Source organism: Thunnus albacares, chromosome 1 (assembly GCF_914725855.1).
Source record: "Thunnus albacares chromosome 1, fThuAlb1.1, whole genome shotgun sequence".
Lineage (NCBI taxonomy): Eukaryota > Metazoa > Chordata > Actinopteri > Scombriformes > Scombridae > Thunnus > Thunnus albacares.
Window position 1 is genome coordinate 40,280,030 of NC_058106.1, and position 25,146 is coordinate 40,305,175.

At 37.9% G+C, this 25,146-nt stretch overlaps 2 protein-coding genes across 2 annotated transcripts in view; both read left to right on the forward strand.

Moving 5' to 3' along the window:
- The window catches only part of LOC122986857 (NLR family CARD domain-containing protein 3-like), a 934,102-nt gene that overhangs the window by 678,590 nt on the left and 230,366 nt on the right, over nucleotides 1–25,146 (forward strand). The window lies entirely within an intron of this gene.
- LOC122987514 (calcium and integrin-binding family member 2-like) lies at nucleotides 7,183–19,463 on the forward strand. The gene is made up of 6 exons (XM_044359418.1): nucleotides 7,183–7,386; nucleotides 7,742–7,776; nucleotides 16,028–16,139; nucleotides 16,745–16,892; nucleotides 16,990–17,185; nucleotides 18,650–19,463. The coding sequence occupies exons 1-6, from the start codon at nucleotides 7,336–7,338 to the stop codon at nucleotides 18,669–18,671; spliced, it is 564 nt and encodes a 187-aa protein (XP_044215353.1). The 5' UTR covers nucleotides 7,183–7,335; the 3' UTR covers nucleotides 18,672–19,463.

Genomic DNA, 25,146 nt, shown 5'->3' on the forward strand with positions numbered 1-25,146 from the left:
TATATAGTAACTAACATGAAGTTTAACTCAGACTGAACAAACAGATGCCATCATGTTCTTTCTCTCACTGTTCACTGTTAATACATTTCTGCAGATCTCTCAGTATTTATTTAATTGTTAATGTTGATGTTGTTAATGTTCATTTATTTAATTGAGTTTATTATCAAGGTCATCCATACTCGCTGAAATATTATCATAAATTCTGTTCCAAACTCTCTGGCTTTACACAAACTATGGAGAAACCTAATATAGTAATACATCAACATTACATATCAATAACTGAAGGAAAACAACCACATCTAAAGGGAACTTCATGGTTGTAAATATTATGTATGATAATAAATCACCACATTTATGGAAAAGAAAGACTTATTTTCATCTTTTGGCTGCCGGGGCTGGTGAAAATATACAAGGAGCCAATAAAACTCTGATCTACTGGCCAACTGGGCCGATGGGGAAACACGGATCTTACATGGAAGCTTCTGAAGGAGGATTTCCAACCAGCAGCAAGGACTCAGTGTGAAGGACGGAGGGCAGGACTGTCTGCTTCCTACTGGAACAGAGAAAAACTCACATGACCTCAGTGCTGTTTAGGCTGATAAATGTAAACACCATCAAGGTTATGAAGGATAAGGTTTGATAGTGAAGCTCAGATTTAGTTCATTTCTCTTTAAAAACGGTTGAAACCTCAGAAGTTACAGCAGTGAGTTTGATCATTTTGAGCATGTTGAGCAGTTGTTGATGCAACATGTTCAATATGTGAGTGTTAGTATGACTTTTATCTGACCCTATGTACTTTACTGATTTTGGGTGTTGGACATGTGACATAAACATTTCAGAGTCTGCATGTCACCTTAAGTAACATGGTATGGCCTTTCGGGGGGACCTTAGAGATACAAACAATGGATCCATGGTCAAGTTTGGAACTGGTCCAGATGTGGTTTGTTGTGACACATAATATGTTGTGAGGCAGCTGTCAATTACATGATGGATGGCTCCCAACTGACCTAGTGCCCATGGAAAACCTATGTTATTCATGTGATAAGATACAGATGTGTAACCCCATATAACCTATGCACCGACAGTGGTACGGTGCCCAGACCATCTTTGTACATGGAATGGACCCAATGGCCATCGTCTAATAAACGTCTACAAAATAAGAACTTCGCCAGCTCTTCCTTTGAACGATATCATCACACATCCTTCCTTTCAGTGAGAATCCTGAAGCTTATAGAAACAGGTTAAGTTCAGTCTGTACAAGTCATGTTTTTGCTTTCTGACGTCTCTTTATGCCTTTTGTCTGTCTTAGGTCTGACCTATAAATCAGGTCTGATGTAGGTCGTATAACTGGTATAACCAGATATATATGCTGATTTGTTTTTATTCAGGAAGCAGATGAACCTTTGCTGTGGTTAGATGTTTGTTTTCTACTAGCAGGAGTCGACCAGCAGGTGGCACCACCTTAAAGGAGAAACTTAGAGCTCAGATATTTCACAGTGAAAAAGACGTCTGGATCCTTTTAGTTGTTGATATAAATCACAGCCAGTTTATTCTGATTAATATATATAAAATACTTGCAATAGATAATATATAATTATATATATAATTACTAAACAGTCAGTTTAGTCATTTAGCATTTATGTCATATGAAGTGATTCTAATACAGTTTATACTATTGGAAACTTAATAACTCTTTATTGCAAGATGAAGAACTTAAATTGGGAATAAACAATATTATTGATAAGTATTGGAGTCAGACCTGTGCTATTGATCATTCTGGGAATGAATGAAATGTGAAATCTGAGGGGCTGCTACTAAAAAAGAAATTATTAGCAAACTTAAAAAGAGATGAAGAAATTAAAATCATCAAAGCAATTTTAGATCTGCAAATGAAAAACTGGATGTTTAAGTGATGAAGAGGAGCTGAAGGTGAATTTACTACAAAGACAGTTAGAGAATATTGATGAGGAGAAAAGCAGCTGCCTTCATTCGATCAATACATGGATCGAAAAGAGAAAAGCTGATGAAATGCTGCAACAATAATGAAGTTGGTGGTTGAAGGCAGATTATTTCTCAACATGTAGCTCAGTTTGATCAAAACGTATATTCTGGTCACATCCTGCCGGGACGTTTTGTGTTTCCTGTGTTTGACTGCTGTCCGTCCTTCTGGTCATGTGGTTTTGCTTGTTATGATGGTGGTGGGTTTAGAGGACAGCATTACTGGTTTATAGTGTTGTGTTGTGCAATTATGGGATGGTTTGGGGGGGGGGGGGTTTCGTGTATACGCAGTGATTCGTATACATGACTTTATTAACTAATTTGAAATAACTAAATTTAAATTGAATTTGTGGTTAATGAGAGAGTTTTCTCTCTATGATCAGGTTCTGTTATCCACACTGTAAAAAAAGGTTATTTCACAGAAATTTACTGTATTATTTTACAGTTTTTTTTTGTTTTTTCTACATTAAGTGTAAATGCTATTTTAAACTGTATATTCTGCATAATTCAATCATTATATTGCAAGTCTGAAACTAAAAATCACTCTCTTGCCTGAAGCTTGTGCAAAATACTGCACCAGAGTTTTAACTGGATCCAAATGTAGAGACTACTACATCACTCCAAATTAAGCATCCCAACACAGGACACCAGTCAGTTTTACATATGGTTTTAAGATTTTGTTGATCACATTTAAAGAACAGCTTGTTCTGGCCCCAACCTTAATTTCAGACAGTCGTAAACCTTTAATGTCCCTGCACTAAAAGAGGCAAAGTTTGATCATGCTCAATTTCTGTTCAAGTGGCAAACTGCACTCCTTAAGAGTGTCAGTCTCATGGCTCCCCTCTGCTGCTGCTGTGAGGGTCGGAGGCAAAGTTGCCGTTGTGTGTACATTGAAAAAAAGTACAGACAACAACGTTGACACCTGTTGGTGTGCAGGTACTTTTAAGAGCATGATACATATTTTCTGCTTTTGTATTCTCAGGACAAGGCTTGCTGAGGCTCATTGCAGAGGATCACAGCCATCGTTGGAATTCTGAAAGGAAGTGGGTGACTTTCAATCTGTCCTATGAACTTGAGGCTTTTTTTAGCATGCAGATTCACCTATTTCCATGGCCAAGGACAGTTCAATAAATATTTGTCAGAGGTTGGGGACTCAAGTTGCATGACTTGGTGCGAGTCGCAAATTTGAGGACTCACGACTTGGTTGACTAACACTTATAAGACTCGACTTGAGGCAGATGACTCGAAAAGACTTGACAGTTTTTATTTAGCTGAATCGCCTGTTTGCATTATTGTAGATGTTGAGCATGAACAGTTAACGTTTTGAGGCATGAAAGGGTGTCTTCTAGTGACGTGTGTGCAACCCAGGGTTTGAAGACAGTGTCTAGCAAGACCTAGAAAACAATGCAAGACAGGATTGAGCTCAAAGCTTGTTGAAAACATTTTCCAATACCTGCGTTGATTTTCTCTCAAGCTTAATATTACCAGACCGTTTCTGATTCAGACCAGACAGCTTATGAATTGACAGCTTTTCATGACAGAGCTTCACTGTTCTGTTTGCAGTCCCTCACTAGTTCAAAGTCAATGTAACTCAACCACAGCAGAATGGTCTCTTTCTCTTTAATCAACCGTGTGACAAATGCAATCCTTCAAGATCAGGCAAACAAGATGGTATCTTTCCTTGATGATGCTTGATGTTTGAACAATTTCAGTGTTCTAAATTAATGGATGTATTAGTCTACACAATCCACAGCAGAAAACACTAATCATCACATAGAATACTATGTTTCGTTGTGCAAGCGCCAAATGCAGGTAGATTTTCCATTTGGTGAGTAAATATACCAAAGTAGTCATGTGTTGCAGACAGAGACTCAGGCTGTAGTATAACTTGCAGTTTCTTTTATCTGTGCACTTTACAACCACAACAAAGCAGAATGTGTAGCTTACAGTCCATCAGCATATTTTTGCTGCTGTTAAAACCCACTAGCTTTGTGCTAACTACTGCAACTGGAGGAAGTTCCTCTTCTTCTACTACTTCTGCTTCAAAACTCTCACCTTACTCAAAGGCACCACCTGGTGGCAGAATGGCAGAAGTCATACAACATATCCACACACATTAATACTGCATAAAATACAACATCATGAACCCTAGATCCTGGAAAACATGTTAGATCAGATTATTTGTTTTGGTTCAAATAGTTAATTAATGTGAAGTTAATTCATAAAGTTAATCAACCTGCATGATGTTTATGTTGACATTCCAAATTGTAGTTGATATACCCCCCCCCCCCAAACAACAACAACAACAACAACAACAACAACAACAAAAAACAAGGTATGAACTGAACCATAAATAGTTGTATTGATGAATCCTAACCATAGCCATCCCTAGTTGTAGAGACTAACTAACATGTGCAGTTCTCTCATGACATGGCTCACCATTGTACCTTTTCTCTCGTGTTTTCAGTGCTTCCTTCATGGTGACTGACTTGTGACTTAATTGACTTGAGTCTAAGTCACAATGATTTAAGACTTGTTTGAGCCTTTAAGCCACAAACCAGAGACGTAAGACTCAAATTTAGTCTGGAGCTGCTTCATATACAATGAATGTGAAACTAATTTTGTAGTAATTTTTAATAAGCTTTATTTTATAGTAAACTTTCATATCTGAAACATAAAATGTACCTGTATACCAGGCTTGGGCAATGTCTACAGAATTACTTTGTAAAGCAAGCAGTAAAAGGTAATTTTATGATATATTCTGGTTATTGAACATCTTGAAATCTCATACATCTCAAATGGGGATCTGTATTGAACGGATTGCACAATATTATAAGATGTCAGTAGAAATATATATATATATATTTATTCAGTGTCAAAGTTGATATAAAGGTACTTTTACATAGATCTTCTAGTTTTTGTACATTCAGAACTCCATATATTAATGTGAAATGTCTGTAGATATATTGGGGGGTCACATAATGTTTATATAAAGTAAACCCTATACATTAATGGGAAAAGCCTGTAAATATATTGGAGAGTTGATTTTAATTACTGTTAAAATGTTTATATAAAGTTAACCTCATACATTAATGGGGAAATGTATGTTGATATATTTGATAGTTGCTTTTAAATACTTTCAAATAATGTTAGTAAATTAATGACTATTAAAATGATGTTTTTTTATATATGACTAGAGGTCGTAGAGAACAGGGTGGATGGAGGTCTGGGATTTCATATGTTGAATAATTCTTTAAGATTAAGTGGATTATAGAATTTTTAGAGAATCCCAACAGTAGCTGGACTGCTTTCCACACATACTACTTATTATTATTATATTCCTTCCTTATTTAATTCTACTGGTGGTGTTGATTTTTTATTAAAATGTAAACTGACTGAGACTCAGACTGATTCACAGACGAGCTCTTCTAGCTTTAACGTTAGTGTTTCAGTCCTCACAGAGACTTTATCTGGAATAATAAGAATAAATCTGTTTTATCGCTGATGGTTTGACGGCAGAGTTTTATTAGTTGGTAAATAAAAACAGTTTTATTGTCTTATTGAGAACTTCAACACTGTACCAGTCAAACCAGAAGAACATGTTGTTCCTTCAGCTTCACAGAAACAAACATCATCAGCTCTAAACACACTTTTATTGCAGATATTGATATTCAGAATAAACAGTAACAGACATCAGAGATGACTGGACTGCAGTAAAATGCTTCTGCTCTTCTATCGCGGCTGGTTTATAGACTTGTATGATAAATAAATATTATATTAATAATAAAGTGAAAGAATCCTTCAAGATTTCACATTGAATTGATCCTGTTAAAGAAGTGTTGGAAAGATTTCAGCTAAATATAAACTTTACCTGGTTTTTAATATTTCACTGTGATCATTCAAATATATTTTGGACAGATATTCAAAACTTTATGAACAGGAAACTAGATATGAATGTACAGATTCATTTATGGTTGGACAGCAATAATAAAATAATAAATATATATATATAAGAATCCACAGATCGAAATGTTCTGACTCCAAACCTGTTTTCATGTTTGTTGTTGAACTCAAACAGTTTAATCAAAAAAGCTACAAAGACTTTCGATATTTTAAAGATGTTTTATTTGAACTCTTAAAGGACAATAACTGTCCACTCCTTGTCTTTTTATATGACTGTTGTTTCTACACATCTTTGTTTTTAATAAAGAAAGTTTTGAGAAAAAGAGCGGGAACTCAGGGGTGGGGCCAGCGGGAGAAACACCCCAGGAAGTAAAGCCGGAAGCTAGAGACCTTTTTGACGTATATAAAGATGGATGATGCGTCTCCACTTCCTGCTACCAGACTCCTGCGCAGGTCCAGTTTTGCAAACCTGAACTGGAAAAGTTCAGCACCGAAACCGACCTGTTACCTGTTAACCTGTAAGACCCACCCCGCTGCGATATTCATGTAATAATAACTGCTCGCTTGTCGCCTTATAACACTCTGCAACATACTCTGAAGTTTCTTAATCTGACTTCACAATAAAAACCAACCTGGCGTCTGACTAGAATTGATAATATTGATAATATCAGCTGATTAAGATGTTCTCACCTGCTACCCGTCAGCATTTACTTTATTTTGTGTGCCTGGATCTGTGAATTTATAATAATTATATTTTTTATCCGTTACACAACTTTTGCAAAAGTGATGCCAACATATCTTGTTTCCGGAGCGGCCATCTTGCTTGTGTGACGTCATTTGCAGCTGATTGGCTAGTAGTCGTTACCTTCGTTGGTTAGGTTTAGTCATGAGGAGTGAGATTGGTACGGGTTAGGTTATGAATATATCCTCCACACCTGCAGAGTCAGGAAACGAGCCCTCACACCTGGACATCACCTGCTCCACCTTCTCTCCTCTGGGAGGCGCTACGGAGCCCTGAACACCAGAACCAGCAGACAACAGCTTCTTCCTCTCTGTCACCCTGATGAACAGTTAACTCACTGATCAATAACTCTGGAACACTATAAAACCAGCTGCACCTACAAATTGTATATTAATATAGTTTGAAATACAAAATGTGCAATAACATGTATACATTTCATTCATCACTGTATAGTTGAACAGGCTGTATATAGTGAACATAACGAGCAGCACCTGAAGGCAGCACGCTGGTCCCGCACCGCCTCTCCTCCTCCTCCTCCTCCTCCTCCACCTCCTCCACCTCCTCTGCGCTGAAGCGGCCGCTGGCAGCGGAGCTGTGTCCGGGAGGAGCAGCTGTACACCGGGTCAGCTGCTGCTGGATGGATGTAAACAGAGTGTGATGCCGCTGTGTGATGGGAGAAGCAGCCGAGCAGGATGGGCAACAAGCAGACAACCTTCACCGAGGAGCAGCTGGAGGCGTACCAGGTGATTCCGCACCGCGCTGACGCGGGTTTTTACCGCAAACAGAACATCAGGAATCAGATCAGACTCAGAGGACAGCAGCAGGAACATGCAGGTGCTTTAGAGGAACTAAACCTTAATTATGTTAATGAAGGTGAAGAGACGGCGCTTTACCGCCTGTGACCAGCAGAATAAAGCAGAATGAAACAGAATAGAGTAGAATAGATACAGATAGAATAGAGCAGATGTCAGGATGACTCTCCTGCTGCTGATTGGCTGAGCTCCAGCCTCCAGCCTCTGCATCCTGCTGCTGTCTGGCTGACTGATGGTGTGAAAGCAGATCCTCCCTGTGACTCACTGACTGTCTGTCCCTCCACAGGACTGCACCTTCTTCACCCGCAAAGAGATCCTGCGGTGAGTTACAGACGTCTTCCACATCTGCTGGTTGGATTGTTTCAAAATCCACTAACAGCTTCATGAGCAGGAGTCGATCTGGAGGCCTCAGAGGCTTCACGAGGCTGCTGCACATTCATGACGTCCTCAGATTACTGTCAACTGCAGCATTTTAACTAGTTAAATCCTTCAGTAGTCTACAGTAATCTACAATAATCTACAGTAGTCTACAGTAATCTACAGTAGCCTACAGTAATCTACAGTAATCTACAGTAGTCTACAGTAATCTACAGTAATCTACAGTTGTCTACAGTAGTCTACAGTCATCTACAATAATCTACAGTAGTCTACAGTAATCTACAGTAATCTACAGTTGTCTACAGTAGTCTACAGTCATCTACAATAATCTACAGTAGCCTACAGTAATCTATAGTAGTCTACAATAGTCTACAGTAGTCTACAGTGATTTACAGTAGTCTACAGTAATCTATAGTAGCATACAGTAATCTACAGTAATCTACAGTAGCCTACAGTAATCTATAGTAGTCTACAATAGTCTACAGTCATCTACAATAATCTACAGTAGTCTACAGTAATCTACAGTAATCGACAGTAGTCTACAGTAGTCTACAGTCATCTACAATAATCTACAGTAGTCTACAGTAATCTACAGTAATCGACAGTAGTCTACAGTAGTCTACAGTCATCTACAATAATCTACAGTAGTCTGCAGTAATCTACAGTAGCCTACAGTAATCTATAGTAGTCTACAGTAGTTCACAGTAATCTGCAGTAGTTTACACTAATCTACAGTAGTCTACAGTAATTTATAGTAATCTACAGTAGTTTACAGTAGTCTACAGTAGCCTACAGCAATCTATAGTAGTCTACAGAAATCTACAGTAGTTTACAGTAATCTACAGTAGTTTACAGTAATTTACAATAGTCTACAGTAGCCTACAGTAATCTATAGTAGTCTACAGTAATCTAAAGTAGTTTACAGTAATCTATAGTAGTCTACAGTAGCCTACAGTAATCTATAGTAGTCTACAGTAATCTACAGTAGTCTACAGTAATCTACAGTAGTTTACAGTAATCTACAGTAGTCTGCAGTAGCCTACAGTAATCTATAGTAGTCTACAGTAATCTACAGTAGTCTACAGTAATCTACAGTAGTTTACAGTAATCTACAGTAGTTTACAGTAATTTACAGTAGTCTACAGCAATTTACAGTAGTCTACAGTAATCTACAGTAGTTTACAGTAATCTACAGTAGCCTACAGCAATTTACAGTAGTCTACAGTAATCTACAGTAATCTACAGTAGTCTACAGTAATCTACAGTAGTTTACAGTAATCTACAGTAGCCTACAGTAATCTATAGTAGTCTGCAGTAATCTACAGTAGTCTACAGTAATCTACAGTAGTTTACAGTAATCTATAGTAGTCTACAGTAGCCTACAGTAATCTATAGTAGTCTACAGTAATCTACAGTAGTCTACAGTAGTTTACAGTAATTTACAGTGGTCTACAGTAGCCTACAGCAATTTATAGTAGTCTACAGTAGTCTACAGTAATCTACAGTAGTTTACAGTAATTTACAGTAGTTTACAGTAATCTACAGTAGTTTACAGTAATCTACAGTAGCCTACAGTAGTTTACAGTAATCTACAGTAGTTTACAGTAATCTACAGTAGCCTACAGTAGTCTACAGTAATCTACAGTAGTCTACAGTAATCTACAGTAGTTTACAGTCATTTACAGTAGTCTACAGTAGCCTACAGTAATCTATAGTAGTCTACAGTAATCCACAGTAGTCTACAGTAGCCTGCAGTAATCTACAGTAGTTTACAGTAATTTACAGTAGACAGTAGTCTACAGTAATCTGCAGTAGTCTACAGTAGCCTACAGTAATCTATAGTAGCCTGCAGTAATCTACAGTAGTTTACAGTAATTTACAGTAGTTGACAGTAGCCTACAGTAATCTATAGTAGTCTACAGTAATCTACAGTAGTCTACAATAATCTATAGTATTCTACAGTAATCTACAGTAGTTTACAGTAATTTACAGTAGTCTATAGTAGTCTACAGTAATCTACAGTAGTCTACAGTAGTCTACAGTAGTTTACGGTAATTTACAGTAGTCTACAGTAGCCTACAGTAGTTTACAGTAATTTACAGGAGTCTACAGTAATCTATAGTTGTTTACAGTAATCTACAGTACTTTACAGTAATCTACAGTAATTTACAGTAGTCTACAGTAATCTACAGTAGTCTACAGTAGTCTACAGTAGTTTACAGTAATTTACAGTAGTCTACAGTAATATAGTAGTCTACAGTAGCCTACAGTAGTATAGTAGTCTACAGTAATCTATAGCAGTCTACAGTAGCCTACAGTAATATAGTAGTCTACAGTAGTCTACAGTAATTTGATCAAATCTGAATCCACTCATTGAATCTTTTCAGGTTACTTTTCTACATCTGCAGGAACTAAAGTTAAAATAACTTTACAGATGTCTGATCAGAAATTTATTGTCTGAGAAGCAGAAACTCAGCAGTGTTTATTGTTTATGAACTGTAGATAAATGTTTCTGACAGCTGCAGCTATTGACTCCAAATACTGAAGCTGATCAGATTCACATATTGATCTGATCTTTAAAGTCCTTCTCCACTCAAAAATGTGTTCTTCTTCTTGTTGAATGTTTGAGTGTCGATGATGTTTGTACAGAGTTTGTTTTGCTGAAGGAGGAAAGTTTCTCTGAGCTCACTGAACTCTGGGTTTACGAGCAGGATTTATGACATCACAACTAGTTTTGAGCCAATCACGGTCCAGTATGCAACTGAAACAGGTGTGATGTGGAAACAAACACTGAGATGAACTTTACAGTGAAGGAGGAACATCTGGTGTCCAGCAGGAAACTTTAGAAACCAACAATATTTACAGATTCACAGGGTTCTGGAGTTTTAATAAAGGAAAAGGAGGAGACAATGATTTAAGGATTTAAACAAGATAATTTAACTTTTTTGTGGAAAAAACATATCAGACACAAATAATTATTCAAAGTAATGAATGGTGTTTAGCTGATCATTTCTCTGGAGAGGAAACTACAGAAACACAGAATGTTACAGAGTGATGCATCTTTACTCACAAACAATCTTTGTTTGAGAGCAGACAGCAGCTGCAAGGACGAGGACGTGTTCACAATTTTTTCAAGGAATTTTTCAAGGTTCTACCCCTTAGTGGTTTTAACTATAACTATAGAAGTGAGGGAACACAGATAAGAGTGGAATTATTATAACAATTGGCTCCACACTAGTTGTGATGTCATAAATCCTGCAGGTACGTCCAGGTGTTAAACTGAGATTTAAGGTGAACTCAGAGATTCTTTCCTCCTTCAGCAGATGAAGTGAAAACAAAGTCAAGAAGAAGAGTGAAGAGAAGAGGAAAAAGTACCAATACAGCAATGTAAAAATACTCCATATACATAAGTATTATGAGCTTGATGTAGTTAAAGTATTGCAGTAAAAGTACATAAGTATTATGAGCTTGATGTAGTTAAAGTATTGCAGTAAAAGTACATAAGTATTATGAGCTTGATGTAGTTAAAGTATTGCAGTAAAAGTACATAAGTATTATGAGCTTGATGTAGTTAAAGTATTGCAGTAAAAGTACATAAGTATTATGAGCTTGATGTAGTTAAAGTATTGCAGTAAAAGTAGTGGTTTGGTCCCTCTGACTGATATATTATTATATATGACATCATTAGATTATTAATAGTGAAGCATCAGTGTTAGAGCAGCATGTTACTGTTGTAGCTGCTGGAGGTGGAGCTAGTTTACACTACTTTATATACAGTTAGCTAGTTTAGTCCAGTGGTTCCCAACCTAGGGGTCGGGCCCCTCCAAAGGGTCAGCAGATAAATCTGAGGGGTGGTGAGATGATTAATGGGAGAGGAAAGAAGAAAAAACAAAGTTCTGATACACAAATCTGTTTTCAGTCTCTAATCTTTGATTTTTGCTGAAATATTGGATCATTTGAACATTTATTGAAATGAAAGCATGTGAGAAGTTTAGAGGGAAAAATCACTATTTGGTGGAGCTGTTAACAACTCATAGACATGTGAAATGTGACCCCGACTACATACTGCTTTTTGTAAGACGTCAAAAGCCAAAAAGGTTGGAAACCACTGGTTTCATCTTTAACAATGTGTTGTATTTTAAAAGCTTGTTATATTATCCATTGTGTCAAATCTTCATCTGAAAAGTAACTAAAGCTGTCAAATAAATGTAGTGGAGTAGAAAGTACAATATTTCCCTCTGAAATGTAGTGGGGTGAAAGTATAAAGTAAGGAGTTTTTAGTAAAATGTACCTTTATTATTATTAGAGAAGTGAAGTGATATTTAGGAAAGAAAATGTGGAATATGAGATAAATAATTTGGTTCATGATGTCCAGTTTATATAAAGATTTATGTTCTTTTGTGACACTGCAACTGTATATTTATTGTTCTATAATCCCAAAGCTGGATTGATCTCGTATTGGGCCCAAGCGGCAACCTCCGCGGCTGAAAAGTGAAGCCAATGCGGAAGCGCCAAAAACCTGCATTCCATCTAATGGCCAGCAGGGGGCGACTCCGCTGGCTGCAAAAAGAAGTCAGATTGTATTGAAGTCTATAAGAAAATGAGCCTACTTCTCTCTTGATTTATTACCTTAGTAAACTGTTTCCTAATGAGTTTATGATCTCAGTTGGTAGCTTCAAGTCTTCTTCAATACAGCATGATGTTCATTTTGTAAATTATGGTCCCATTTAATATAAATTTGACAATAAAGCAGCGTATGCTTTAGGGCGTGGCTACATTGTGATTGAAGAGGCGCTACCACGGCGACAACATTGCTTATGTAACTTAACCATAGGCCTAATATTGGATCATTTGAACATTTATTGAAATGAAAGCATGTGAGAAGTTTAGAGGGAAAAATCACTATTTGGTGGAGCTGTTAACAACTCATAGACATGTGAAATGTGACCCCGACTACACACTGCTTTTTGTTAACAAGGACTCACCAGACTGAAACATCTGGTTTCGTCTTCAGTAATGTCACTGATGTGGCAGTTATTGTGACAAATAATGCAGTGTAAGGCCTCAAACATGGTCCACACAGGTTGCTGTGTTCTGGATTGTGTCACCTGAAAATTCTTAACACATGCAAGTGCAAGCTGCAGTCTAAGCGTTGCAGACAGAGGTCGCTAAAGCATTAAACAACAAGAGAAAGCTTCTCTTCTACTCAAAACAATCATGCTGACCAGTTCAACGAAGCTCCAGTTAAACTTTGTCATCTCGTCATTCAGACAGGAAATGTCTGTCTGTCCTCTGCGAGTGAATCAGTAGTAAGCACAGCAGTATACATTCCTCCATAGACCCCATGTTTGATTACTATTGTGTATTTGTATGTGTGTGTGATTGCATTAGTGCAGGTAAATGTTCACTGTTTGTACCGGCTGGATCATGTTAGTTTATTTAAATTTTGAAACTGAAAAGTAACAACAGCTGTCAGATAAATGGGAGCAGTAAAAGTCTTATTTCATATACCTATTTGGTTCTATACTTTGCAATACTCAAGTAAAGTTCAAGTACCTCAAAGTTGTACTTGAGTAAATGTACTCAGTGACTTTCCAGCACTGTGTTTGTAGTTTCATCAGATCCTCTTGCTGTAAATCTGCTGTCAGTGTCTCCGTCTGTGTGACGGCACTGAGCTGCAGCAGATGACTTACAGTCTGAAATCTCTCCGCCAACAATTAAAACTGTGTCTGCTGATGTTTCTGGCTGCGCTCATTAGTGCAGCTGCAGCGTTTGGCGGGTCGCAGTTATTTCAGCTGCTCTGCTGTGACTGCAGCAGATTTATGGCAGCTATTAACACTCATGGTTATATAATGAACGCTGGCTATGAGAGCTGCTGCTTCAGGTGATTCTCTCCACATTTATCACACCTCTGATTCCTCCTCTGGGCTGCCTTCAGGTTCACACTCGGTTATTGATGAACTAATCAATACAGAGAGGTAGGAGCCTGCCATTCACTGCAGGACATTTTCTGATGTTCAAAACACATCTCAATTCAAAGTGTTTTACATAAAACATAAAAAGACACACTAAATATAATTTAAAAGGAGTTTAATAGAAAATAAAAGTAAGCTAAAATAGAATAAGACAGATAAAACAGGACAATATAGTTTATAGTGCAGTTAAGAACTGAGAGTAGCAGCAGACCTGCAGTTTTCTCAGAGTTTCTCCAGGTTTAGTTTGGACTCTGGGGACAGAAAGCAGATCTGCCTCAGACCACCTGAGAGGTCTGGATGGTTCATAAAGGAGCAGCAGATCAGAAATGTATTTCAAACCATCCAGTGCTTCATACCAACAGCGGTATTTAAAGGACACATATTTTGCATTTCAGGTGTATTTTTATATTCTGAGGCTATACTGCATTGTTTCTCAACTGGGGGGTCTGCAGACCCATAGTGGTCCCTGGTGTAATTGCAAGGGATCTGTGAAATAATAATATAATAATAAAGTTTATTTGTATAGCACTTATCAAAACCGGCATTTCAAAGTGCTTTACAACCATAAAACACAGCAATAAAATACAAAGTCATGTATGAATAAAGAGGCAGGCGTAAGAAATACAAGAGGAAGAAAACTTAAAAACAATGGATGAAAAAACATAAAACACCAAGGATAAAATGTAAAGACAACGGGTGAATTAAAACTTAAAACAGAGCAGTGCAAGACTTAAGTACAATGTCAAGAATAAAGCACAGTATAACACAACAGTTGAGAGTGAAAATAAACATAAAAGAAAAGAAAATTGATAAGAAAGCCTCTCGATAAAAATAAGTCTTGAAAAGTGATTTCAAAGAAGACACTGATGTAGCGAGCCAGAGTTCATCAGGCAGGTCGTTGCTGACATCTGTTTTTAATATTTGCTAGACAATTTGTAAGATTGGAGAGGTTTGAAATCTCGGTAGGCTATACTGGGAGATACAACAGTGTGTCATCAGCGTAGTGGTTGAATCAAATTTCATGTCTATGTGTAATCTGGCCAAGTGGGAGCATATTCAGCAAAAATAATATCGGTCCCAGTATCGACCCCTGAGGGACCAAACCAAAACTTCCCAATTTGTTAAATAACACTGTCTTAACTGAATGATATGCGAGTGAGTGTCAGCAACAAAATCAGTTTGATTACTATGTTTTGTATTGGAATGGTAGCAGCTGGCTGCAGGGAGATCACCAGGGAGCTGGAAGTTTCTGGTTAAGTTGCTGTTGGCTATATTGTGTCATTTCCAGTAAATATCACAAAATAAAATGTGTTTACTGTTTAAAAAGTACAAACGTAGGATATCAAGTGCTCACTCATCTTTTACTTGGGTGGTTAGTCTGATGTTGAGTACACGGCTGATAGATATGTGGTTTGTTTACATGACACAACAGAAGTGCATATTTAATAGATTCAGCGTGGACAGAAAGTGTTTGATGTTATATGATGTGATGCAATAGTCGGAGGCTTGCTTGCTGTTTGGACATGGTGTGAGAACAAAACCACCTCAAAGCCGTCTCAGATTTATCAACACAGTGATGAAGCCTCTCAACTGTGGGTCAACTGTATGAAAAGCTGCACTTAAGACATGAGTGGAACATTCACCAGAATCATCCGTTCTTAAAAGATCATTTGTGACTCTAATAAGCATGGTCTCAGTGCTGTGATGCTGTTTAAAGCCTGAATGAAAATTTTCAAAAATGTTGTTTTGTCTCAATGCTTCGAGGAGTTGTAGGGACACCGTCTTCTCAAGGAGTTTTGCAATAAAAGGTAATTTTGAAATTGGTCTGTAATTGCTGCTTTCTGATGGATCGAGGCCGAATTTTTAATGAGTGGTTGCACACAAGCCGTCTTCAAATATTCTGGGATGCAGCCAGGGGATAAAGAACTGTTAATTATTGAGACCAGCTGAGGGGCAGTCACATCCAGAACATCACAGAGGAGTTTAGGGATCATTATATCTGCAGGACTTGAGGAGTGTTTGAGGTGTAACACAGTGACTATAAGTTCATTTAGAGAGACGGACTTTAAAACTTTATAAAACAGCATGGTTGGGGCGGTGGGCATCAGGAATAACAATGGCTGATAAAAAAATCTGATGTAGATCTGTGAGGACGATAGATAATTGCAACTCAGTAAATATCAGTGATATTGTGTCTGGTGTCCTGTGTTGTGTTGCAGGTTACATGGCAGATATCGTGAGCTGGCTCCACATTTAGTGCCGCTGGATTACACCAACAATCCGGACATCAAAGTTCCTCTGACGCTGATCGTCACCATGCCTGAGCTGAAGGTCAGTCCTCACCTGCACCTGCGTACAGGTGGACGTGGTGTCGGTGTTTGAGGGGAATGTTTGAGATTTCTGTCAGTTTTAGTCACAAGAACACATTTCAGTCTCGTTTTTCTTTTTGATGTCTTCTAAATACTTTGAGGCTCCAGCTGTCTCCATCTTTGTTCAGTTGCCATGGTTACAGTTTAGCGTTGTGTGCACCTACCATGGTTACAGGTTAGTGTGTCCAGTTACCATGGTTACACAAACTAAACTAAAATAATTAAACTGCTGTTTGAAGCATTACGTCATATCACATGATCTGTTATGTAAACTTTATAAGTGACAATTATTTTATTGAACATACATAATAGGATGGAAAAGTGAGAAGTGATTAGACCCCATCATGATGTCATATTTATAAGGGGGAAGTGAAGGCGAGCAGGATACCTGATGGAATCCAGACACTGGTGCTGGTGATGAATATGGGAATACTGGGATCTGGATGATGGGAAGAGGAGCAGCTGATTTGTTAACTAAGAGAACTGCCTCTAATCAGCTGATACCAGAGCAGGAGTCTGTGTCTAATTAGTGTAAATAACTAAACTAAAGTAACGGTTCCCTGACAGGAGAACCCGTTCCGAGACAGGATCGTGGAGACGTTCTCGGAGGACGGTCAGGGGAACCTGAGCTTCAACGACTTTGTCGACATGTTTTCTGCACTCTGTGAAACTTCCCCCAGAGAGCTGAAGACCATTCACGCCTTCAAGATTTACGGTAACGAGTTTGTCGTGTGGATTCTGTTTGTGTGTGAAGCGTCTGTAACATGACAGTACAATGAAACGTTCTGCTGGTTCTGCTGGTTCTGCTCCAGACTTCAACAGGGACAGCTTCATCTGTAAGGAGGACCTGCAGAAGACCCTGAACAAGCTGACCAAAGGCGAGCTGACGGCGGAGGAGGTGACGCTGGTGTGTGATAAAGCCATCGAGGAGGCCGACCTCGACGGAGACAACAAGCTCTCCTTCTCCGACTTCGAGAACATGATCTCCAAGGCTCCGGACTTTCTGAGGTATTTTCTCTCCTTCACTGAACTATTCAGATTGTTATTTTAACTTTTACACAAACTTTATTTCATCCTTTATTCCTCGCCTGCATCTCAAATCTTATTTTATCCTAAATCCAAACCTTCTTTTTGAATCCGTCATCTGAATGCTTGCTTCATAACGATTGTTTTATTAGATTTTTATGATGTGAATTCATTTATTTAACCAGGAAGTCTCTTGAGAATTGGCCAAAACAGCAGCGTACAACAGAATAAAGTAATAAACAGTCACATCTAACACAACAGAACCTGAGAGACACGAGAAAGATAAAACTGACAGACAAACCTTTTAATTCAGCTTATTTAAGGCGCAGGCTGTAATACATGTTGATGTCATCAAGTAGAGCTGCAACGATATTTGATTCATTATTTAAGTTATTTTCCAAGCAAGAAAAAGTCTAATTTTTCTTACGTCCAGCATCTGGATTGTGAGTTTTTGCAGCTTTTAAACTGAAAATCTTTTTTTTGTGAAACCTTGTGCTTTATGGTATCATGACGGATATTTTCACTATTTTCTGACATTTTATAGACAAATTATGAATTGAGAAAAATTATCCGCAGATGAGTCAATAATGAAAATAATCGTTCGCTGCAGCTTTGGCATCAAGATCTTCATTCACATCCTGAACCATTTTGTTCAGGTTCATCACTATGAGCCGCGTGTAGTGATGAACCTCCAGAGACTCTGCAGCTCCTCTCGGCTTTACGGAGCTTTATAGTGAGTTTCAGCTCGTTGTTTACTGTCCGGCTGCAACTTCACTGTTCTGGTTCACTCTCAGCGTCTCATAGCGTCGTTTTCAGAGAAAAAGCTGTAAAAAGCCGCTGAACACTACCTGCTCACAGTTAGCTGTAGACTAGCTGGTGAACATAGTGGAGCATTTAGCAGCTAAAGAGCCAGATATTTCCCTCAGGAGTTGGTAGAGAGTAAAAACAGAAGCTAAAAGAGAGTCATGTCATTTATTTTCTTGTTTAAAAGTACTTTTATTGTATTTATTCAGGAACTGTGCACTTTAAATAGATAAATAGATGTTTTTTACAGTCTGTGGAGGGTAAGAAGAGGGAAGCACCTGTGTTTGCTCGAGGGACTTTCTGTAGAAATCGACAAATTATAAAGTCATTACATTTTATGATAAAACAGATGAAACCAGTTCCAGTAACGTCAGATAAAAGAAACAGAAATTAAACTGAAATAAAAGAAAATAAGAAACTCAATTAAAATCAGGAAAAGCTCTCAGATGAAAGTCAAATTTATTAAACTTGTAAAAACTGTCAACTGATCACATGAAGCAACAACCAATCACAGATATGGATCCATCCAGATTATTGATTCTTTATTTCCCTCAGCAGTTATTTTTGAGGGGACCAGCCTGAGATTTTACAGTATTATAATAAATAAATCTCTTCTTTCTGTGTTGTTTGTCTTGTCTGCAGTAACTTCCACATACGAATATGAGACGCCGCCGTCACAGCAGCAGATCCTGCCGAGGAAAGATGTCTCACTTTGAACCGCTTACTGATCCGACGGTGTTCATCCTCCAGACTCCACCTCCACCTGAACCTCAGTCCCACCTCGACACAGTGCCTGTCCTTTCTATCGCCGGTGGAGAGTCTTCCTCTCCGGCAGAACCTGAGACCTGACAGAGTCTCCTCTGGACTCAGAAGCACAGGCTGGTTTTTTTTGGGCCAAATTTGCGTCTTACAAAAGTGACAGCGGGGACATTTCAGAGAGAGAGAGACTGCATGATACCTTTCTCCTCAGTTAAACCTGAGCTGTTTGGAGGTGGATGTTCAGGAGCGATAAACCAAGACGAGGCTGATTTTATATCAAGAGAGTGTTTCTGCACCGGGGCTGATTTCGGTCTGTCCTGCACGAACGAGGACGACGCTGCAGAGGAAACAGATCAGGGCTTTTCTGACTTCAGTGCTTTGCAGAAAGGCCAGATCACTGACAGGATTTTTTAAAAAAAGCACAGTTTTAAAGGGCAAAACAGTCAAGAGCTATGCAATCTTTCTTCATGGAGCGCATGTTGTAAATTGCTTCTAGCTGTTGTTTATTTGTACATGTGGTTTAGTGAAGCGTACTGGTGCATAATGACAATCATAGTAAACTGTAGTTCAGTTGATGGAAGGGCTCTCTGTCATCTCACCTGTAAACTTTGTCTCTGATAAACTTGATATAACAGCTGTCACTCGTTCAACAGAAAATGTTTTTGGGCCAGAATGAAATAAAAGATTTTTCTCTGTTGCTTTCTGCTCCGTGAAGCTTCTTACAAAACAAACAAAAACAATAACAAAAGACGGAGTGTGATGACGGTGTGAAGTAGCAAGGGATCATGGGAGTTGTTGTCTTCATTGTTAAATAACCAGCTTCACCGGGATAGGATTACTCCAGTGTTCATCATTCAGGATGTTTTTACCCGCAGAGGTCTCCTCCTCTCCAGAACAAACGGACCCGCAGATTACAGGTAAAAACACTGAATAAAACTGTTTCACCTAAAAAAATCAGTGTTTCTCCGATGATGTATGGTGACCACCAGACTTCCTGGAGGGGCTGTTAGCCGAGCTGCTGCTAACACTTGTTCGGTTTATTTCTCTGATAACTTAAGATCCAGACGTCCAATGACTAAAATCCTTCTTCCGGCTAAAAGATATAGTTAAAAACCACCTAAATTTATCATGAAAATGTGTCTTAAAACTGAATAAAAGTCCATTTGTAACAGTTTGTGTGGAACAACCACAACGCCGATGTATTATCTTGTATGTGAGTAAGTTAATCTTTGGTAGACGCCATTGTAGCGGACAAACGCAGCGCCGCCGTATGCATCTGGTGCGTGTTTACTCTTTGGTAGAGGAGGTATGACGCCATCGACAGGCGACCAAATGAAACGGTCCGTTACTTTGATTAAATTACGGATTTCTCTGGGTTTGAAAACTGTTGGAAACATTTGGGATAATGTAAGTACACAACTCAACAACATATATAACATAGGTCTAGTTGTTTTTACACATTTTTAATTTCTATTATTTAATAGTTTCTATTGAGCTCATTAGTTGTAAAGTTGTGATTTATCAAACCGAGGGACATCTTATATTATTCCATCATAGGACTGTAAGGCTGCAACCAGCTGTTGGTTTTTTTTAAAGATCGCCTCCACACATGTATGACGACATACAAAAATACATATAAATATGATATCAAACATTTCCAAAAGCTTTTACAGAGAGAAAAGTTTCAAGAAGAGATTTAAAAGAAGCTAAAGACTTAGTGTGTGTGAGTTCAGCAGGCAGAGAGCTCTGTAGTGTGGGAGCTTTGATAGCAAAAGTCTGATCACCATCATTCACCAACCGTGAACTGGGAGTCACCATCCGAGGATCTCAATGGCTGAGAGGACTCATACCAGGTCAATAATCAGAAACGTATGCAAGGCCATTTAAGGCCTTAAAAGTGAGCAATAAGATGTTAAACTCAATGTGGAGTTTAACAGGGAGCCAGTGGAGGGAGGCGCGCAGGGAGGTCATGTGATCATGCTTCTTCCCAGTAATAAGTGAAGCAGCGGCGTTTTGTACCAGTTAGAGATGGTTTGCTGACACCTGAGTAAAGTTTGAAGCAATAATCAAGCTGAGAACAGATGAGAGCATGTACAACTTTTTGTAAATCAGCAACTGCTAAAAATGAGCAACTTTTAGAGATTATCTCGAGCTGGAAGAAACAGGAATTGCCAACATTTTTGTCTTGATAGTCAAACAGAGATCAGCATCAAATATTACCGCTAGATTCCTCACAGCCTGCTTAATATTACTCATCAGATCACCCAGATTAGCACCAAAAGAGCTGTTGAAGTTTGGGAGACTGAACAGAATGACATCAGACTTATCATCCTTAAATTTAAGGAAGTGTTGGGATGTCCAAGATTTAATACCAGAAAGGCAAGTTGTAAGATTTGTTTGGCTGCTGGGATCTGTGGGTTTCGATGTTGAATATAACTGAGCGTAAAGCACGTCATGCTTCTGAATAACATGGCTGAGAGGCAACATGTATGTAGAGAACAGGGGGGGCCAAGACCAGAACCCTGAGGGACACCACAACTCGACCGGGCCATCGAGGAAGTAGAGTTACCCAGAGCAACGGAAAAAGTTCTGTTGGAGAGGTATGAATGTAATAAGCTGAGAGCCGAGCCCTTGAGTCCTTCCCAAGTTTCCAAGCGATGTAAGAGGATCCCGTGGTCGACTGTCTCAAATACGGCATTTAAATCTAAAAGAACTAAAATCGAGCAGTTATCTGTCAGCAGAAGGTCATTATTTACCTTAACAAGAGCTGCCCCTACTGCACCAGATCAAGTGTGCCTGATATGTTTTAAACAGTAAAAAAAGCATAATTACGACTTTAAAAATCCCCAAATCATCATCTCCTCCTTCAGCAGATGAATGTGAAAACAAACTGCACAGAGAACAACATCTAACTGAAGGAACAAAGAGAAAAGTGTTGCTGTGTAATTTTTTGTCAATTGATTAATCATGTAATAGAGTATTACTGTGTATAGTGGGGGTCAATATCATAGACTGTAAAAAATATGGACGTAGTCACTGTGACGTCACCCATCGGTTTGCGAACTGTCGATTTGAAGCCTCGAGTGTAGCGATTTGACCGTCGCCATCTTGGATTTGGCTGTCGCCATGTTTGATTTTTGGAGCCAGAAGTGACCATATTTGGACGGGAGGGTTGCGCTGACCGTAGCGCTAGCTGCTAGTTCTGCTAGCACAGTGCATTTACAATCTATGGTTAACAGTAAGCATGCTAATGCTAATGCTACTTTTTGCGAGCAAAAAACAGGCCTAAAACCGTTAAAACAAAATGCACTGACTGGAAAAACTAATCATCCGACTCATTAATGGGTCTTTTATTAAAACCAAACACTGAACAAGACTTTTTTTTAGGCAATCACAATGTTCAATTAACTTTAGTGAACTGAAAACACACCGTGGAATAGCAGCAGCTAGGCCTATGGTTACGTTACATAAGCGATGTTGTCGCCGTGGTAGCGCCTCTTCAATCACAATGTAGCCACGCCCTAAAGCATACGCTGCTTTATTGTCAAATTTAAATTAAATGGGACCATAATTTACAAAATGAACATCATGCTGTATTGAGGAAGACTTGAAGCTACCAACTGAGATCATAAACTCATTAGGAAACAGTTTACTAAGGTAATAAATCAAGAGAGAAGTAGGCTCATTTTCTCATAGACTTCAATACAATCTGACTTCTTTTTGCAGCCAGCGGAGTCGCCCCCTGCTGGCCATTAGATGGAATGCAGGTTTTCCGCATTGGCTTCACTTTTCAGCCCTGGAGGTTGCCGCTTGGGCCCAATACGAGATCAATCCAGCTTTGGGATTATAAAACAATAAATATACAGTTGCAGTGTCACAAAAGAACATAAATCTTTATATAAACTGGACATCATGAACCAAATTATTTATCTCATATTCCACATTTTCTTTCCTAAATATCACTTCACTTCTCTAATAATAATAAAGGTACATTTTACTAAAAACTCCTTACTTTATACTTTCACCCCACTACATTTCAGAGGGAAATATTGTACTTTCTACTCCACTACATTTATTTGACAGCTTTAGTTACTTTTCAGATGAAGATTTGACACAATGGATAATATAACAAGCTTTTAAAATACAACACATTGTTAAAGATGAAACCAGTGGTTTCCAACCTTTTTGGCTTTTGACGTCTTACAAAAAGCAGTGTGTAGTCGGGGTCACATTTCACATGTCTATGAGTTGTTAACAGCTCCACCAAATAGTGATTTTTCCCTCTAAACTTCTCACATGCTTTCATTTCAATAAATGTTCAAATGATCCAATATTTCAGCAAAAATCAAAGATTAGAGAAAAAGTCCAAAAACTGAAAACAGATTTGTGTATCAGAACTTTGTTTTTTCTTCTTTCCTCTCCCATTAATCATCTCACCACCCCTCAGATTTATCTGCTGACCCTTTGGAGGGGCCCCGACCCCTAGGTTGGGAACCACTGGACTAAACTAGCTAACTGTATATAAAGTAGTGTAAACTAGCTCCACCTCCAGCAGCTACAACAGTAACATGCTGCTCTAACACTGATGCTTCACTATTAATAATCTAATGATGTCATATATAATAATATATCAGTCAGAGGGACCAAACCACTACTTTTACTGCAATACTTTAACTACATCAAGCTCATAATACTTATGTACTTTTACTGCAATACTTTAACTACATCAAGCTCATAATACTTATGTACTTTTACTGCAATACTTTAACTACATCAAGCTCATAATACTTATGTACTTTTACTGCAATACTTTAACTACATCAAGCTCATAATACTTATGTACTTTTACTGCAATACTTTAACTACATCAAGCTCATAATACTTATGTACTTTTACTGCAATACTTTAACTACATCAAGCTCATAATACTTATGTACTTTTACTGCAATACTTTAACTACATCAAGCTCATAATACTTATGTACTTTTACTGCAATACTTTAACTACATCAAGCTCATAATACTTATGTACTTTTACTGCAATACTTTAACTACATCAAGCTCAAATTAAGATTCAGATAAAACCTGTTGTCTCGGAGACAAACAGAAGTCTTCCTGACTGACTGTTGATGGATGTCTGAGCTGCAGAGCTGACGCCTGTTAAAGTGCTTCTGCCTCTCATGTTTCCGTCACTTCAGGCAGATCGATGTCGTTACTGTCTGCTGGATCGTCACCTGGAAGCTTCCTGCATGGATCCTCAGCTTCAGTTACACATGAATCTAATATCAGCCACTTTCTTCTGCTGTCTGTGTTTATATAAAACATGGCAGAAGTCTGCTGCAGCTCTGACACACACAAGTGTTGTGGCGGTTTTGGTTGTTGGTTTCTTTTATTTCCCACCTTTGTGGAAAATGAGCAAGATTTTATATTCATCACATTAAATATCGGAAAGAATGACATAAAATATGAGGGAGATGATGATAGTTTACTAGATTTAGTTTCTTTTTCTTTTCTTCGGCCTTCTAAATAATTCTTGTGCCCCAAATGTCAAATTCAAATTGAAAAAGATTCTATCGACCATATTCAGATACATTAATGTAAAGTACATTCAGAAGACGGTAAAGAAGAAAACAGAACGGCAGCAGATTTAAGATTAAAAATAGAATTAGCCGAAAGTTTCAACATAAACAGAACGTGTGGTGAATGAACACAAATAAGAATAACTGCAAATAAATAAATAAATATATTCTAGCTAAATAGATTAAAAGAAAAAAACATAGTAATATTAATATTTGTATTTAAATAAATGTTAGATTAAATAAATAATAATAACTGAAGCAGTGCGTCATACTGACATTATTTCATTAAAACAAAAGGATTTAACTTAGTGTTTCTCATGTTGCTTCATCAGATTCATCAATCTGATGAAGCAACATGAGAAATGTGTAGTTCAATTATATTAATACTAGTATTAAAATAAATGTTAGAATAAATAAATAATAAATATTACATATATACATAAATATATTTTTTAGTAAATAAGATATAAAGAAAACACATAATAACATTATTATGATTTTTTAAAGAAGACTGTTAGATGTGGTCCAGATCCACAGCAGCTTTCAGCTGATTATCAAACCTGTTATTTATTAGTTGTGTTCTGTGATACAGTGTCTGTGTGTTTGTTGTTTGTATGTTGATTTGGTGGCAAATAAGTTTCTCCATTGGTGATTAATAAAGCTGTTTTATCTAATTTAATCATTGTTATTAATATTAACATTCATATTTGTATTATAAATAAATAAATACTTCATAATAAAATTAAAAACATAAAATTGTTATGTCTTAACGTCTCTTCCATGTCTGATTTGTTTGTCCTTT

Bases quoted from the DNA above. Each gene is read 5' to 3' on its own strand.
- LOC122987514 (XM_044359418.1), top strand. From the start codon at position 7,336: ATGGGCAACAAGCAGACAACCTTCACCGAGGAGCAGCTGGAGGCGTAC. The intron at 7,777-16,027 runs GTGAGTTACAGA...GTTGTGTTGCAG, and splicing joins ACCCGCAAAGAGATCCTGCG to GTTACATGGCAGATATCGTG. The intron at 16,140-16,744 runs GTCAGTCCTCAC...GTTCCCTGACAG, and splicing joins TCACCATGCCTGAGCTGAAG to GAGAACCCGTTCCGAGACAG.